Genomic DNA, 15,747 nt, shown 5'->3' on the forward strand with positions numbered 1-15,747 from the left:
CTATCCCTACATAAGCTGCTCCTGGACACAATAAAGGGGGCATTCCTGTTTCAAGGATGATCCGTGTTTCTGTCTCTTGGTCTGTGTGTCTTTGTGTGTTTAAATCTCCAGCCCCGTGCCTGTGCATAGAGCACAGATGGGCATGGTGCGTTACACCCTGTCATAAAATTTAAGTTTTTAAATCATATCTTCTCTTTTTTTCACTTCTAGTCCAATAAAATCATTAGTTGCAACAACTCTACAAGTGACCATTTGCTCAATCTCGTACCAGCTCACTTCTTCCAAGAACCCTATGTGAGAGTGAGGGTGCATCTTTTCATGTTTAGATGACTCACAAAGAAACATGGTCACCTGTGTCCAAGATGAACTGTGTCATATGTGTAGAACAGGAAGGCACACATCTATAAGACAGTAAGTGGTAGTATCCTTGGTAGGGTATTGGACTGACTATTGCACAAGCTAAGCTATGGTGAGACCTAAAGAATAGTATCTCTCCCAGGTTCTTTGTTTAGAAGGCCCTGGTTGCAGACAATAATGCTTTATCATAAAGGAACAGAATTGGGTCAATGACCTTTGGGATGAAGTCTTTCCAGTTCTGTCATTCCTTATCCTATCACTGCAGGCAGATATGGTATTTCTCACGCCGAACGCTACTGATTTTGTGAGACAAGAGATGGCTAATGGATCTAATAAAAATACACAAGTGAAATGGCCCTTGACACCATTTGACCGCCTCGAGGCTGGTATAAATGGCAGTATTTACAAGGTGTTAAGAGGATGGGGAGTCGTACAAAGCTGATGTCTACATAAGGGTAGTTTTATTCTTTGAGCCCCCTTGAAACTTGTCCTTCATACTTGGAAAAGGAACCCTAAATACTCCTGCTCTCTTAAGACTTACAAGAACAGCAAAAAAGAACTAAGAGAAGCCAGATGTTACAAGAGAATCATTCCTTCAAAATAACCTTGGAAATGAGATCATGAGGATGACAAGGAAGTGCCTGATTTAGAGAAATGAAAACAACCTAGAGCCTTTGGTTGATGCTCCATGTTCCAACCTGTGCCATCCAAACAACGAATGGAGGGAATGCAAAAAATTTCTGATTATCTCCAAGAAAAGGTGTGCATGCTTGCTTATGACTGTGTTTGAGAGGCTGGCATCAGAACCCACCAGAAAGTTCATTCTTTTTCTAAGTGTTCTTGGTCAGATTCCAACCTTTCAATCTACTTCAGTCATAGCAGCCCAAGAGTCTATAGTAAGAGGAAATGTTCTGATGTGTCTGATACATCTTTACTGAAACTGGTTAATCCTCCTAATAATTTTGATTTTCTTTATACAGTGTACAGACAACTGAGAGAAATTCTGAACACATAAAATATCAATTTTACTCCAGCCGAAGCATTATCTGAAGATGTTCTTGGGTGGCAAATAGTAACGTTTATGTGGTAGGAAATAGTAACATCGAACGAATGTTTTGAAAGCATTCAGCACAGAATTTGGTTCATGTCATGAAATTACAATGGTTATCGCTGAATAAAAATGAGCAAGATATAATAGCTGATTTGTGTATAACCTCAACTTAACTTCATATGCCTTCAGTGTTTTTAAGAGCTATTTTTTATTTTTCCGTTCTTTCAAAACCATCTCATTAGACAACTAAATTCTTGACTGTTAACCTCTTTGTTTTCTTCTGTGTACATAGCTCAGCATTGTTCCCATTTCCACTGTACTAAGAGGAAAGCTATTCCATGCATGTATTTATTTGTTTATTTGATTGACATGTATCCATATAGAACTAACTAGGGTCATAGAGTTGCCCTAGTGGTAACCAATATTTCTCAGTTTTTTTCCATGCTACCAACAACATGTGGCGAATCATTTGTCTATGTGTATGCATATGTATAGGGGGTGGACAGAGGGTAAAATAACTGCTTCTGAGTTTACACTCTACTTTTTTTTCACTCCTTCAAGGTCTTTGTCACATGAATTGCTATATAATCACTTCTGTGTATCATATCTTTTACGGACTGTATCACAAAAATACTTTAAGCTACATGAAAAGCAGGCACTCTGAAAATGTGGGATTTTGCCATTATAGAGCTGATAGTCTGGGCTTAGGAGACATATTGAAATAGATTTGAATTCCATATCTGCTGCCTTGGAAAAAGGTACTCAAATTCTCAGAGGCTTCTACACCTGTCAAATGGTAAAGCTAACACCTACACTAGAGGTGTTGTCACAATACATGAGGTGACAAGTATAAGATACTTACGATAGAGCCTGCTGTGATGGTAAGGGATGGGATGAGAATATTTCCTAGTCATGCTGCATCCAGAAGCAGTTTACTGCCTGCACATAAGCATTCACTGCATTTCTCCGGCATAGCAACCTCACCACTCATGGGTACCTTGACCTGCATTGTTGGGATGCGAGCGTCAGTGGCTGGCCCAAGAGCACAAAATAAAGAGTGTAAACCCCATGAGAACAGAAACTGTGGCTTTTCATCTTTCTCCAGTGCCAGGAACATGATGGCTAGTGGAATCCAGGCGAGCAGAACATGAAGTGAACAGATCAAATGTTCTGAGCTATGCCAGATGGACTGGCCTGAAATAACAGTAAAGGTGGCTAGAAAGACAGTTCTTGAAGGAATGTGAAGAAACTCATGTGGGAAAGATGAAAACACTTGGGTGGCTTGTTCTCATAGGAAGCTACTCAAGCACTGGATGCTCTTAGATAAACAGCCCGTCTTTCTCATTCTTCAGACACATCCCAGAAGCCAAGGCCTCCAGTGTGCCTGCTCCAATGATCTAGAGGCAGTGGTGGGAATACCTCTCTTAATGAGTGAACAATCTGTGCTTGATTAAGTGGATAAAGATTGGAATCCTGGATGCAGGACATATTAAGAGTGAACCTTCTACTGATTTTTCGTTAGTTGCTTTAAATAACTCTGGAACTGTAAAATTTATTCTGAGGGTTTACCATCACCCAGATTTGGATTGGTATAAAAATACTTAATTTATTCAGATATACAGTGTATGATATCATCTACTCCCCCAGCTCTGTATGCCAGGCTTAGCTGTTCCTATAGCTGGAGCAGAAGCTCTGAGGATTACATATCCCTGAAGGAATGATGGGGTTACAGATGCTTCCACTAGGTTTCCAGCTTTTACATTAGATTCTGGGGACCCAAACTAAGGTTCCCAAGATGGTACAGCAACTGTCTTTACCACTGAGTCATCTTGCTGGCCCTTAGTTTATTTTACTAACTCCTATGGGCAGATGATTATAAGCATGCCAGTGAGGTCAAACCCTTTGTCTTGTTTCCTGGCTTGTACTGACAGGTACTGGGCTCAAGTCACATTTACTAGGTGACCAGGTCTCTGCCTTTTCTTCTTTTCTTCTTAAACAAAGACTAATTTTTTTTAACACAATGAGGATATTTTTGCATGAGTACAAAAACATCTGTTGGAGTGACAGAAGGCTATTAACCTGACTGTCTCTGCTACTATACAATAATAAGCAACTCTTTGTGTCTGATTTTATTTCTAAAGGGAATTTGAATCAAGGTATTTTTTTTTCTCCTTGGACCACTGACAGCCTCTCAGAAACTGTCAAGTTCATACTGGCTCAAGTGTTGTCTTAGGGACCTTTCAACATGAGCCACTCTTAATTATGCCCACTCAGCCAAAGGACAAAGGAATAAGGCTGAAAATTCAGAAAAACCGAATCTGCCATGAATATGTCCTAAAATATGTATCCTCTTGCACAATCAGAATTGTAAGGGCAGTTGCCCAACAGGCACTTGTGTTTCAGATGAGATCACTGAGCAACTCTGCAGTCTGTAAACTATGTGCCAGGATGAGGAGAACTGGCACAGATACGGAAAGAGGCTTTCTCAAACGGAGATGTTTCAGAATCAAACAGATGATGTCAGAATTGGAAGAAGGAAGGAAATCTCATTTTCATTGATATGCTTTGATTTTAATACCTAACCTACTAAAATGCCAACATCAAGTCAAAATGCCCAACCAATTACAGAATATGTATTTATCTTTTCCTAATTTTTATTCTACATGAAGAACTTGGCCCATTTTAGGGCAGTGCATGGCTTATGGAACACTATACTTAGGAAGTTCTTTCCAAATAAGTGCCCAAGCCATTAAACTCTCCAAACCTCTAAGGGTTTTATTCAGGTTTCTCTGGCTAGGGACATCCATCTGTCGCTGTCATTTTCATCCTAAACTTCCTTCAGAGAGTCTTGTGTCAGAAGTGAGTGAGGACCAGAAGTTGAGACATACTATCTTCCTTCAAGAACTATAAAAACAGAAAGAAGCAAGATGGGTGATTCCACCAAGGACAAGTTCTTTGCTGGATGATGAAGCCTCACAACTCCCAAGACACAGGTGGATGTCATAATAAAATACAGGGAGTTAAGATAGAGAGATGCTACCCAAAGGGCAAATAAGAAGATCAGAAGGCATCCAGAAAGACCTTCAACCCCAATCAAATTAAATAACAAAAATCAATAAGATGATACTACTTACTTTTTTATCAAATTGGTATTTTAAAGAAAGTATAGGCACCCATCCTCAGAGAAATTTCATAGTGTTTATGGAATGCTATAAAAGTACATCTTCTATTTGTGTCTTTAAGATCTCACGCTACGTAAAGAGCGAGCATGAATGTGTTTAACTGTGAAAATGGCCATGGAGACAGAGTTGGAAACTCACTGTAGTGAAAGCCTGAAAATGTAAGAAAATGGTCTAAACACACAATGGGACAGCGTGCAGTTACTAAAATTATTGTCTAATTAAATAGCAATATGGAAAAAAGACTCAAGCACAGAATCATTAAAACTGCTCCTGGCCCTCATGTACAGAATAGTCTGGTTTATAGAAATGCACAAATAAGCACATTCCTTTAAGCCCTCTGCGGTTGATGCTGAAATGTCAGTATGCTGAAAGATCAAGAAAGATTTCATTTTCTTTATTTCCTCACATACTTAGTGTGAAGTAACGCTACTAAAAATACATTGTCAACATTATTCTCTCTCTCTCTCTCTCTCTCTCTCTCTCTCTCTCTCTCTCTGTGTGTGTGTGTGTGTGTGTGTGTGTGTGTGTGATATGAAGGCACATGTTTGAGCATTGAGTGCAAACACTCGTGTGTCATGGTACATGTGTTAGCAGACAAACTTTGGTGACAGCCCCCACCCTCCACCTTATTTTAGATAGTGTCGTGTGTTGCACACTGTGCCAAGAACTTCCAGATATCTCTGTCCTTCATATCACTGAAGTAATGACAAAGTAGTAGCATCTCTATACGTTCCAATGGAGCTCTGAGCTCTGTGATTCACTCATACAGGAGAGATGACCGAATGTCCATTCCTTTCATTCATGCTGCCTAAACAGAATGAAGCTTATTATTTCATATAAAATTGCAAGGCTGCACTCAATGTTTTCATTTCTGTTTTTCCTTTTAGTGAACATACTTTTATGATACAAATTTGCTTTTTAAAAGAACTTGGATAGGACAGTGGGGAAACTGGGGGTTGGGAATTTTAAATAATCTATGTATCAAAAATGCTAAAAGATACAGTTTTACTTAAAATGTGAATTCTTATTAGTGAGAACATGGAGACATCTCTGAAATCAGGGTGCCTGTTGCTGCCACAGGGATCTTAAAACCTGGAACTCTTTCCAGGGAGGTGTGTGATTGTTTCTTCTAGCCACCAGGTGGCACTATCAACCAATACCACTTTAAATTTTCTGCCTGCGGCTTTTCTTTAGATCACTCCCAGACTATGAGTTTGGGAGCAAACCTGTGGAAATTTTATTTTGAAATTTAGATCTTGGGGCATTTTTTTTCTCATTTGCCTATTCTCCAATAGGACTAGGCATATGGGTTCCTCAGCGCTCCTATGTCCTGGGTGGATTTTTTTTTCCTTTTCATCTTTACCCAGGCTGTGCTAACCTGGCTCTGTGTGTGTGGTATCTGCATGTGCACGTGCTTGTGTGAGTGTTTGTGTGTGTGTGTGTGTGTGTGTGTGTGAGAGAGAGAGAGAGAGAGAGAGAGAGAGAGAGAGAGACAGAGAGACAGAGAGACAGAGATAGAGACAGAGACAGAGAGAGAGTTGTTCATGCTTCCCATAGATCTTTAATGCTGTGTAATTTTTGTTTCTGAATGACAGAGAAAACAGTACCCCTGGGTTGATGATACCTAGAGTCAATAAAGTATGGTTCCTAGCTTTAGAATTCTATGACCTATGACCTATGCTTATGCTCTTAAAGGGTCAGTGTTCTCAAGTGTGAGAGTAGACTTCTCTCTAAGGATACCAGGAGTTAATGTATCACACCAATGCTATTCTCTGATTCTAGCATCCTGTGTTCTGAGAATCTTATTATTACTTTGCTAAGCCTTTAGGACACTTTCCTACCTCAACCTTTTCCCCTGCCTCCTCCATCTGCCTCTTTTCCACCCAAAGTTCACAAAGGACAGGCTTTTCTTCTTCAAGAAAGCACGTGTAGGAGCAAGCCCTGGGAACCTGGGCAGAGGTGTGTCATGAACAAGCACACCGGCCTTTGTATCATGGTCACTTTCAATCCAAGTCCCCAGGGCTTCAAAACTATTCCTCTCTGTCTCTCCTGATCAATTAAAAGCTGAATAGCATAATAGCATCTACTTTAATCTGGTGTCTTAGTCATTTTATACTATCAGCTGTAGATATTTAATTGAAGCCACTTATTACACATTCTTTGCTTAGCAGAAACCTAGTCTATAGAGAGGATCTCAGGGTGAGAGACACTGAAAAAAGTCTCTGGGACCTTGGGAAGGGAACTAAATGTCCCTTTTAGTTTGCCACACTGTCCTCACATGTTAGGTGGTACATGGCTTGTTTTACCAATGGGCAGATCTCATGTCTACTGTAATACTACCCTTTAACTGTTCTGGAAGAACGCCCCCTGTCAAAGAAATCAAGCCCGGACATGCATTGCCTGACTTTTTTTTTGTTCTAGTACAAGGGAGCTGCAAATAAGATACAGACACTATTATCTAAAACACACTAGATACTGCAGTCTGCAGGGGTTAAGGCACTAGCAAGGCAAATACACTTCTAGGAAGAAGGAAAAAAGGGTTTTGTTCACTGCTGGGTGAAACTACAGTGTCTACACAGGCTAATTGAGAAGATTCTCTGAAAAGCCACTCTGCTCATTGTCCTAGTTCCTATTATAGAGCACCCAGGAAACAAAATGATCTTAATTCTGGTCTGTAAGCCCTTCATTATATTATGAATAAGAAAATCACACCTGCTATTCTTGGGGGGGTATTGATTGAGGCAAAAATGTTTCTTTCTTTTCCCTTTGCTTAGTATGTACACACAATGGAATTTAAATTGGGAATTGAAGGTGGAAGACTTTCGGTTTGGAGTTTGTAGTCTGTAGGTAGCAATCAGAGAAACTCACTGGGAGCAGGGCATGTGCACAGAGCTGTGAATTCTCCTAACTGGGGAAAGCTTAATCTCCTAGGCAGCTGAGCAAACTCACAAGAGACTTGCTCACTGGAGCTTCATGAAGCATTGGATCAAACTCCCGAAATTTGCTTGCAAATGCCCTGTTCTTCTTGCTGGAGGCTCCTGCAGACGCCGAACACCTCCTATGCTCAGCCAGCGAAGGTCTGTCTGCTCCTAACAGTGAAAATGCGTAGTTCATCTAAGCAGGTCACTCCATGCCTCTTCCCTTCTCCCCCAGTACAGAGCTGGGGCAGAAGAAGGGAATGGAAAACAGCTACACAGCAATGTCTTGCCATATTGGAACAATTTGCCTAAGCTAAGCATTGACTAGGAGCCTTTCATAATAACCTGTTTGATGGTTTATGATTGCTAAATGGACAGAATCCAGAATCATGTAGTAAAGGAACTTCTGAGCTTGTCTGTGAGGGATTACCTAGAAGTTAGCTTCTGGACACACATGGGGTTTTATTGAGTAGGTTAATTCAGTATCCACCCTAATGGCAGGTAGCACTATTCCATGGACTGGCTCTGTGAACTGCATATAAAGATGAAGGGAGCTAGCTGGTACTAGTGTTAATTGTTCTTTTCTTCCTGACTGTGAAGGCTATGCAACTGGCTCTTTCAAGTACCCTGATTTCCTTGCCGTGATGGACTGTCCCCCGAACTGTGATCCAAAAAGACATCTTTTCTTCCTTTGGTGTTTTGTCAGTTTTTAAAATTATAATAACAAACAAGTAACCAAGACAACTCGTGATTGAGACATGTATGGTACCCTTCTTTCCCTTCTTTTACAGAAAGGAATACATGCTCAGTGAAGTCACCCTACTTGTCAAGGGTCACATAGAAAGGAAGTAGCAAGGGAGGAATTGAGCCTGACTCAGAATCCACAGCATATCACCAAATTGGGATTGGAGATAGACTCTGATCCAGCAAACAACTGATAAACCTGATAAAAAATCTAAGAGATATAGGGTTCACTGCTTACATTTACATCAGCGTTTGAGAGTCCACATGCATTAGGCTATCAGGGTTACAGCGAAATGAATGCATCCCGGAGTGGACACAAAGGCTTAGCAAAGCTACTCGTCTTCATAGTCTCAAAAGGGATAAAACTCTTTTGATGTTTCATGAGTCAAGGCTTCCTTGTTCTTAAGCATCTTTCTCTTAAAGCTCAGAGATGAGGATCTCTTTCTATCGATCATCTCCTTTCATGGCCTTCGTCCACTCATTATTTCCAAAGAGAGTAAAAAAGAACAGTACTGAATCGAATCAATCAACTCAAACCGAACAAGCAAGAAACGGAAAGCAAGACCCCAGCCCTTGCGCACTCTAATCCAACAGACATGGACAAGAATTTACTTGAGAAAAAGCCGCCGTGGAGACTCAGTTCTACCTTGTGCTCCAGGCTGGAGTCTTTAAACATCAGTGAGAATGGCTTGATATGCTCTCTTCTCAGCTTATCGCCACTCCGCAAGTCGATGGTATGCTCTATTCTCTTGTGAATTTCCTCAGGCCCAGACTGGACATGCAAAGCTTGTGCGAGATGGTTTGGAAGCAGATTTATTGAATTTCTTGTTAGGGCAGCCAGAGTCTAGAGGAAAAGCACATGCAAACACAATAAACCTGCTAGTCCCCTTCAGATCCAAAAAAGAAATGCAATGTTTTTTTTTAGATCATGTTGCATCGCGCACAGTCACGGCATTCCATGCAGTTGTATTCAGTGGCGCCTACAACACTTGGTCAGTTAGCATTTGATTCAGAGAAACACAACCTGGCAAAGTATCACGTGGAGAGGGACACTCTCTTTCCTCCGTGTAGGTTCACTGAATTCCTTTGGTCGAGGCATTGAGGCAGCTGTTGCCCGAGAAAGGTGAGTCACCGCTCTTTCTCTAACTAAGCACATCTCAGGTACAAGAGAAAGAGAACCAAAGAAATAGCAGGAAGTCTGTGTGTCCGAAAAGCCCGCCAAAGTGAGCTCCCCCCACTGAATAGATTCCACGTTTGGATGAGGTCATTCATTTATCGGTGATGAGCAGACTCAGGGTGCCTTGTGGCTTGCCTTTGTTATTTAAGCATCCCGCAAACACAGACAGTCAGATGTGCCAGGCTCTGCTTCTCAAACTTGACAAATATTAATAAGGTTTATTTTTTTTACACATAGAATATTTTCTTCCAACACAAACCATTATATATCTATATTTTCATATAGATATATGTATAATTTTTTTTAGGCAAAAAATGCAAGCAATTCCAGCATCTCACTGTTTCCCAGGATTACACAGCATCAGGTAGAAGAAGGTGTACCACCATGGCTGGTAAACAGTCATGGGGACATGGATGCAGAGATTGCATTGGCTCATGAGGACATAGCAGAGACCTTGTCTCCTGGTGATTCAACAGCCACTGATGTGAATCAACTGGCTGGCTCTAGCCAAATGCAATACTCAACTTACAATTTAAGATGGCTTATTAAAGAAAACTAAAAATTAAATCAAACAAACCATAAGTTGGCCTAAAGGAATAGAGGAGCAGAGGAGCCCAGTCCCCCATCAGGGATTTCCCTGAGTAGAAGCAGAGGCTGTGGAGCATCTGTGAGGAAGTACACACTCCCCACTTTGGTATAGACTCACAGCCTCTGCTTTCCTCTACCAGTCCCTTTGTTTAGCTGCGTTTAGAACACAGGCTAGACCAACATAAGTTGCAGAATCATCACGGGAAAGCACATGAAGGGTGATGGAGCATTTTAAGATCCTTTGGCTCCAATCTTTCATGCATCTATAGCCTTGGAGAGACTTGTTCGAGAACTACAATTTTCTCAAAGCTGATATGAACCCACTGACTTCGGAGTCCAAACAGAGTCATGGGCTCTAACCTCTTTGAAACCATCTAGTCCATGTGATAATGATTCTTCCTACAGCATTGTTAGGAATAGTCAATGTCATATAAATTTGATATCTCTAAAGAACTCTATGGTAAATCTTCATCAGAGGTAGAATCGACTAAAACCCCCTTCTCCAGTCCCAGGATAATGGGCGGAGTAAAACGTTCCAACATGGCTAAGCAAAATATATTCTCACTCCACTGACACAATTGATTTTAGCACCAAGTACCTGGGGAATTACGATAGAGAAAAGGACAGATGTTCAGGGAAGGTAGGCAGGAAAGGGCAAGGGGAGAGGAGGTCAGGAGTTGAAAGAAGGAAGCAGGGGCCAATGTTGCAGAAAACTGAGCAGCTGAGTCCACCCCAGGCCAGGACACTTGTTTCCCTAAGAATCAGTGTGGTTATGCAGCTGCGGCAACGGAACTGGTAGTCCCTCGGTAGAGCTCCCATTTGGTTTCACAGGCAACAACTCTTCCCATGCAGCTTGGACATAACATGTTTTTCTGTCTTGGAGAGGAGGTAGGAAGGATGCTCAGGTTGCCCCTGTCTGGGTGATCTGAGGGAGGCCAGAATGCTTTCCGGAAGTGTTAACAGCTGGAGGTCAACAGCTGCAGTATATACATGCATTTGGAATGAGATATCTCCATAGCTGTTTGTAATTTTAATGTGCTTACAAGTTTCCTTCTTAGAATTAAATCAAGCCCATCCATTCCACTAGTCCACCATCCTTGCAGCCCTGAGACTCCCAAGTTTCACAGAGCAGGCAAGTTTCAAAGCATGTTTTGGGGACAGATTTGCTATTTGTAGCAGCATTTACCACAAGTGCGGCTTTAGGGCACATACTCTCAAGGGAAGAGCAACATTAAATCCACCCAAGAGGCCAAGCACCATTAGTTCATAAAAAGAAGGACTTGGACATTTTTTTCCCAACAAAAATAACACAGCCTTGGAATAAAAAACAACCCTTGGATCACATTGAATTAATTAATTAGCTGTCAATTGCTTTCTGGTGAGGCTGAGGATCAAACCTAGGGCTTTGCATAGAGCATCGGGTCAATGCTCTATTCTTGAGCTATGTCCCACGAGAACACAAGTGATTGAATAAGCTGTCTATTCTGCCTTTGTTTTTTCTCATGCTGATGTGGACTGATGAAAAATATCACTGGGAACTGATGCTAGTCTGTAAGAGGCCCTGGGAACTGGGCATGAATTTTGTTGGTTGCTGACCAGAGTATTCTGTGTCACTGACCATGCCTGTAAGGCAGGGACCAGTGAAATCTTGCCTGCTCACAGGTCCCCTACATGGTCCTGGATATCAGTATGCTTGTTCCCAATGAGAATGAATTTGTTCTCAACTCTCTTTTCATTTATCAGTACCATCCAGATGCAGTTCCTATTTGGGAAGGCGATGCTTCCACTAAAATGTTGTGGTGGGGAATCCCAACTGTGTTTAAGCTGTATATGGTAAAGAAGCAAAATCATCTCAAAAGGTCAAGCAGAATGAAATAAGAAAGTGACACCAGCCAGTCATCTACCTTTGTGTAGCTTCCAAAGCACCGCAAAGGATACATGACTTTTGGGGTGACTATAGTTTGGGATGTTCTTTGATACCCTACACCAGAAAAGAATTGGATTTTGTTCCAGGTTCACCTTAGTGGATTGATGCTGCCAATCTTTGCAGTCCAGATACTTGTATCTTAACAGCAATTTGTTTGTAAGGAATATTGGGAAATGTAAGACCTGAGTCATTTGTCTACATAAAGTCATGCCAGAATGAGCTATTTTAAATAGCACTATGCTTTCTATTCTTTTTAAGACACCTAAACACAGAAGAACTAGGTTGAGATCAGGTCAAAACAGAGTTGGGTTTTGAAAATGATTCCAGCTTTAAATATATACTTTAATATAAGATTGATAAAAATGTATTATTTAACATGTACTATGTATTCTTAGTTTTACCTGGTGTTTCTAGATATTTATGAACTCAGAATGAAGTAGGAATATATTTTATGATAATCAGATATTACTGTACCATTATAAATAGATGATGCCATAAATAAATCATGCTGTTCATCTTATCTGGTGCTTTAGATATCATCAGAGAGGCAAAATCAACAGTATCAATGTTAGTTATTGCTTGGGTTGAACTCTCACGTCAAACTTTCATTGTAAAACAGATGCGATAGTTCCCAGAATTGTCCTTGTTGGTCTGCATACACTCTTCAGGCATTTCTGAAATTACTCTTTCTTCCACAGAGCTTAAGACATACCAAAGCCCATATGTAGATTACAGATCTTCTGTAGGCATGATTGTGAAGACAGGGCCTTACTTGAGAGTGTGGGAGTGGTGGAAATACCATGACAGGGTTTAGGGAGATTTTGTTAGCTGTATTTGAGTGGGGGGTGGGATGCTCATTATTTGCTTTATGACATAAAAACTTTTCTGTGAGATGCTTCTTTTTTTCTTCTGAACCCACTGAATCCCTTATTTCTTTCAGGTCCTGACACTTCCCAGATGGCCGTAACACTATTTGGCCTTGGTTCCTAGTACTAGATTTAAGGCAGAAAGTACACCTGTGAGACCTATTCATTTTCCATTGTGAAAAGGGGAGTAGGAAGGAATGTAACAGCTGGAAGATGGGGTGACGAGCTGGGAAATGTCACAGCCATTGTCACTCAAATTCACAGCAACGGGGATATAATGTACAGTGTCCCTCAACAACCAGGTGTGGATGGAAGAGGTGTTCAAGGGGACCCCATTCTCCACTGCTGAACTCTTTGCTTAGAAGAGAAGTCATTGCCCTCAATTGTGCCCACTGGTGACCCCCAACAGACTTCAATGTGTAGTTATAATCCTACAGTTACACACACAATACAAGTTAAGCTCAGTAGATTACACAGCAAAACACAATGTTACAAATCTGGGACACACACTGGCAGGAAGGAGGGGAATTGGCAGAAACATAAAGGAGACACAAGAGTGTTGAGGCAAGAGAGTAAATCTAGGCATATCCTTGCAGCATTGCTGCCAGTTCCTCAAGTCAACTCACGCAGTCTCATGACCAAAGCCTTCCACTTCACTTTTTCCCACTATGTTCCAAGAAGGACACACACACACACACACACAATGATAGGATTCTGCATGATACTGTGGTTCTGTAGACCAGTCAGCCAGGAAATGGGAATCTAATATTAGCTTACTTTTGCATCTCTCTCTAGCTTCATTGAGGCAGGAGACTTGGTCTTTTTTTTTATTGACAGTTACCCATGACAATGCCTCACATTTTATAGTTGCTCAGTACATGTTTGTTGAACAGACGTATTCAAAAAGCTATGTACTGAGATCTCCTAATACATATGAGTGAGGTAGAAGCATGCATGAGATCTGTAGACACAAGACTTTAGGCTCTGCACTGTTCAGTTGAGCACACACATGTTCTTCATCTTCTTTCAAAATGAAATCAGATGTAGTTACCTTCTGGGAGTGTATTCTGAGCCTACATTGTCCTTAGCAGAGAACTTGTTTTTTGAGCATGTGTGTGCTTGTTAATTCGTCTCTGATCCCTTGAAATCAGGCACAACGTCCCATGTATGACCAAGTTTCTATCACTTGATGTGTTTGCTAAGTTTTTAATAAATATGCATTGAATGAACAACAGAGTGGATGGATGTAAGGGTGTCTATGTCAAGATTACCTCTAGGGAAGTGTTACTGTCTTTATTGTTAAGTGCCATGTTATTACTTCCCATTTTCCTCCAATGTAACTCTAAATTTAGAAAGATCTTCTGTACCAAGCCTTGCTAAATAGAAATAATATTTCCTGAGCTTTGTTTCTGGTTTTTGGCCACCAGATCATCATGAAATAAATGACACTACTACCATGACAGCTGGCATTACAGTGAAGAGCAAAACCTTTAAATTTTAAAGTATAAAAGCATCCCTGTGGTGCCTCTCAGTATGAGGTCTCCTTTGCATTCTGGGACTGCAGAGACGGCCTTTCGGACTACATCTCCCAGTGCTACTAGAGAGGTCCAAAAGTGATAACTTTGAGTCTTTTCTGGAACGGAGCCCTGACTAACTTCAGCTCAAGCATGTCCCTTTAGCTGATTTGCTTAAGAAGGTTAAGGGAGGGAAAGGACTCTATAATTTTTTTTTGTTCCACTATTAGGTGATTGTGGTATCCTTGATATCCAGTTACAAGTGGGTATGGCTTAGGGACGGCTTACTGCTGATTTGGAAGTGACCTATAGAGGATATCACGGTCACCAAACCCAGGACTTCACCAAAGCTTCTCTTGACCACTTGACCTGAAGCCTGTCAGTTCTCAAAGTCTGCTTATTTCCAGTTCCAGATGAGTCTGCTCTGAGAAGTAGGATGACCAAAGGCAGGTTTAGCTGGTCTTTGGACCACCCTTCCATCACCTCAGGGGCATAGCTTATGCCTGGCCTTGAGCATCTGTCATTCCACTTGCTTGTTGTCCACAGCGCTTGGTCTGTGGAAAAGAAAACCTTTCAAGTTCTTATGTATTTGTCCTTGGTCCTAAAGGATTCAGGAATAATATTTGGACTGGATAGGAACATCCCATGTACATACAGCAATATGATTCATTTTCTGTCTTGTTTGTTAAAATACAAATTCAATCATAAGAAGAGCCTCTTCCTTTACAAAAATTTAATTTGTTTTTTTTTTTTTTGGTGGGTGATAATCATATAGTAAAAGGGCACACAGTGGTGTTATACTATATACATATGGTAGGAAAAGTGAATCATACTAATTTGCATATTCACTTCCTTAAATCTTTTTAAGAAAAGCTCTTGGAATAGTTTTAGCATTCTGGATTTGAGAGTTCAGGGAGAATGTTGCCCTGTTTGGAAAAGACAGAATTATGTTTTCCCCAAATCTAGGGATGAGGAACACAGATTTCTTCAAATGTGAGTTGACATTTTTTTTTTAAAAGAAGGGACAGAGTAGCACTTAGATAAACACCACCCTGGGAGACATTTCCTAAAATATCCACATAAAGTCTCCAAAGCCTGAATGTAGTATTGTCCCTTTTTATGGGAATGAGATCTATAGGAATTTGAACCAGTCCCTACACGCAAGGCTCAATAGTCAATGACACAGTTTTCCTTGTTTTCACGAAGAGAAAATGAAGTATCACATTTAAATGATGTGTTTATTCATTTTTTTAAGGTAAGAATCTGATTCACTTTCTCATAGTACTTACAGCAGGAAGATTTGTTCTCCACACAAAGCTAAAGCAAAGCCTAATGAGGTCTTGTTGTGGGAGGAAGTCCCAGGATTCTGGCCCAGAAGAGCCTTTTTGTAATTCATATGGTCTTATAGCTTATATGCCAGGAA

At 40.8% G+C, this 15,747-nt stretch overlaps 1 protein-coding gene across 3 annotated transcripts in view; it reads right to left on the reverse strand.

Moving 5' to 3' along the window:
• Positions 1-15,747, reverse strand: part of Adcy8 (adenylate cyclase 8) — a 206,209-nt gene that overhangs the window by 60,404 nt on the left and 130,058 nt on the right. For 2 of the 3 annotated variants that reach the window (XM_038342919.1, XM_038342918.1), the window contains exon 8: positions 8,899-9,096. The exons of the other annotated variant lie outside the window; for it this stretch is intronic. In XM_038342919.1, coding sequence (XP_038198847.1) covers positions 8,899-9,096 — 198 coding nt within the window. The remainder of the gene's footprint in view (positions 1-8,898; positions 9,097-15,747) is intronic. 3 annotated transcript variants of the gene reach the window in all.

The sequence above is a fragment of the Arvicola amphibius genome, chromosome 9 (genome assembly GCF_903992535.2).
Source record: "Arvicola amphibius chromosome 9, mArvAmp1.2, whole genome shotgun sequence".
Taxonomy (NCBI): Eukaryota; Metazoa; Chordata; class Mammalia; order Rodentia; family Cricetidae; genus Arvicola; species Arvicola amphibius.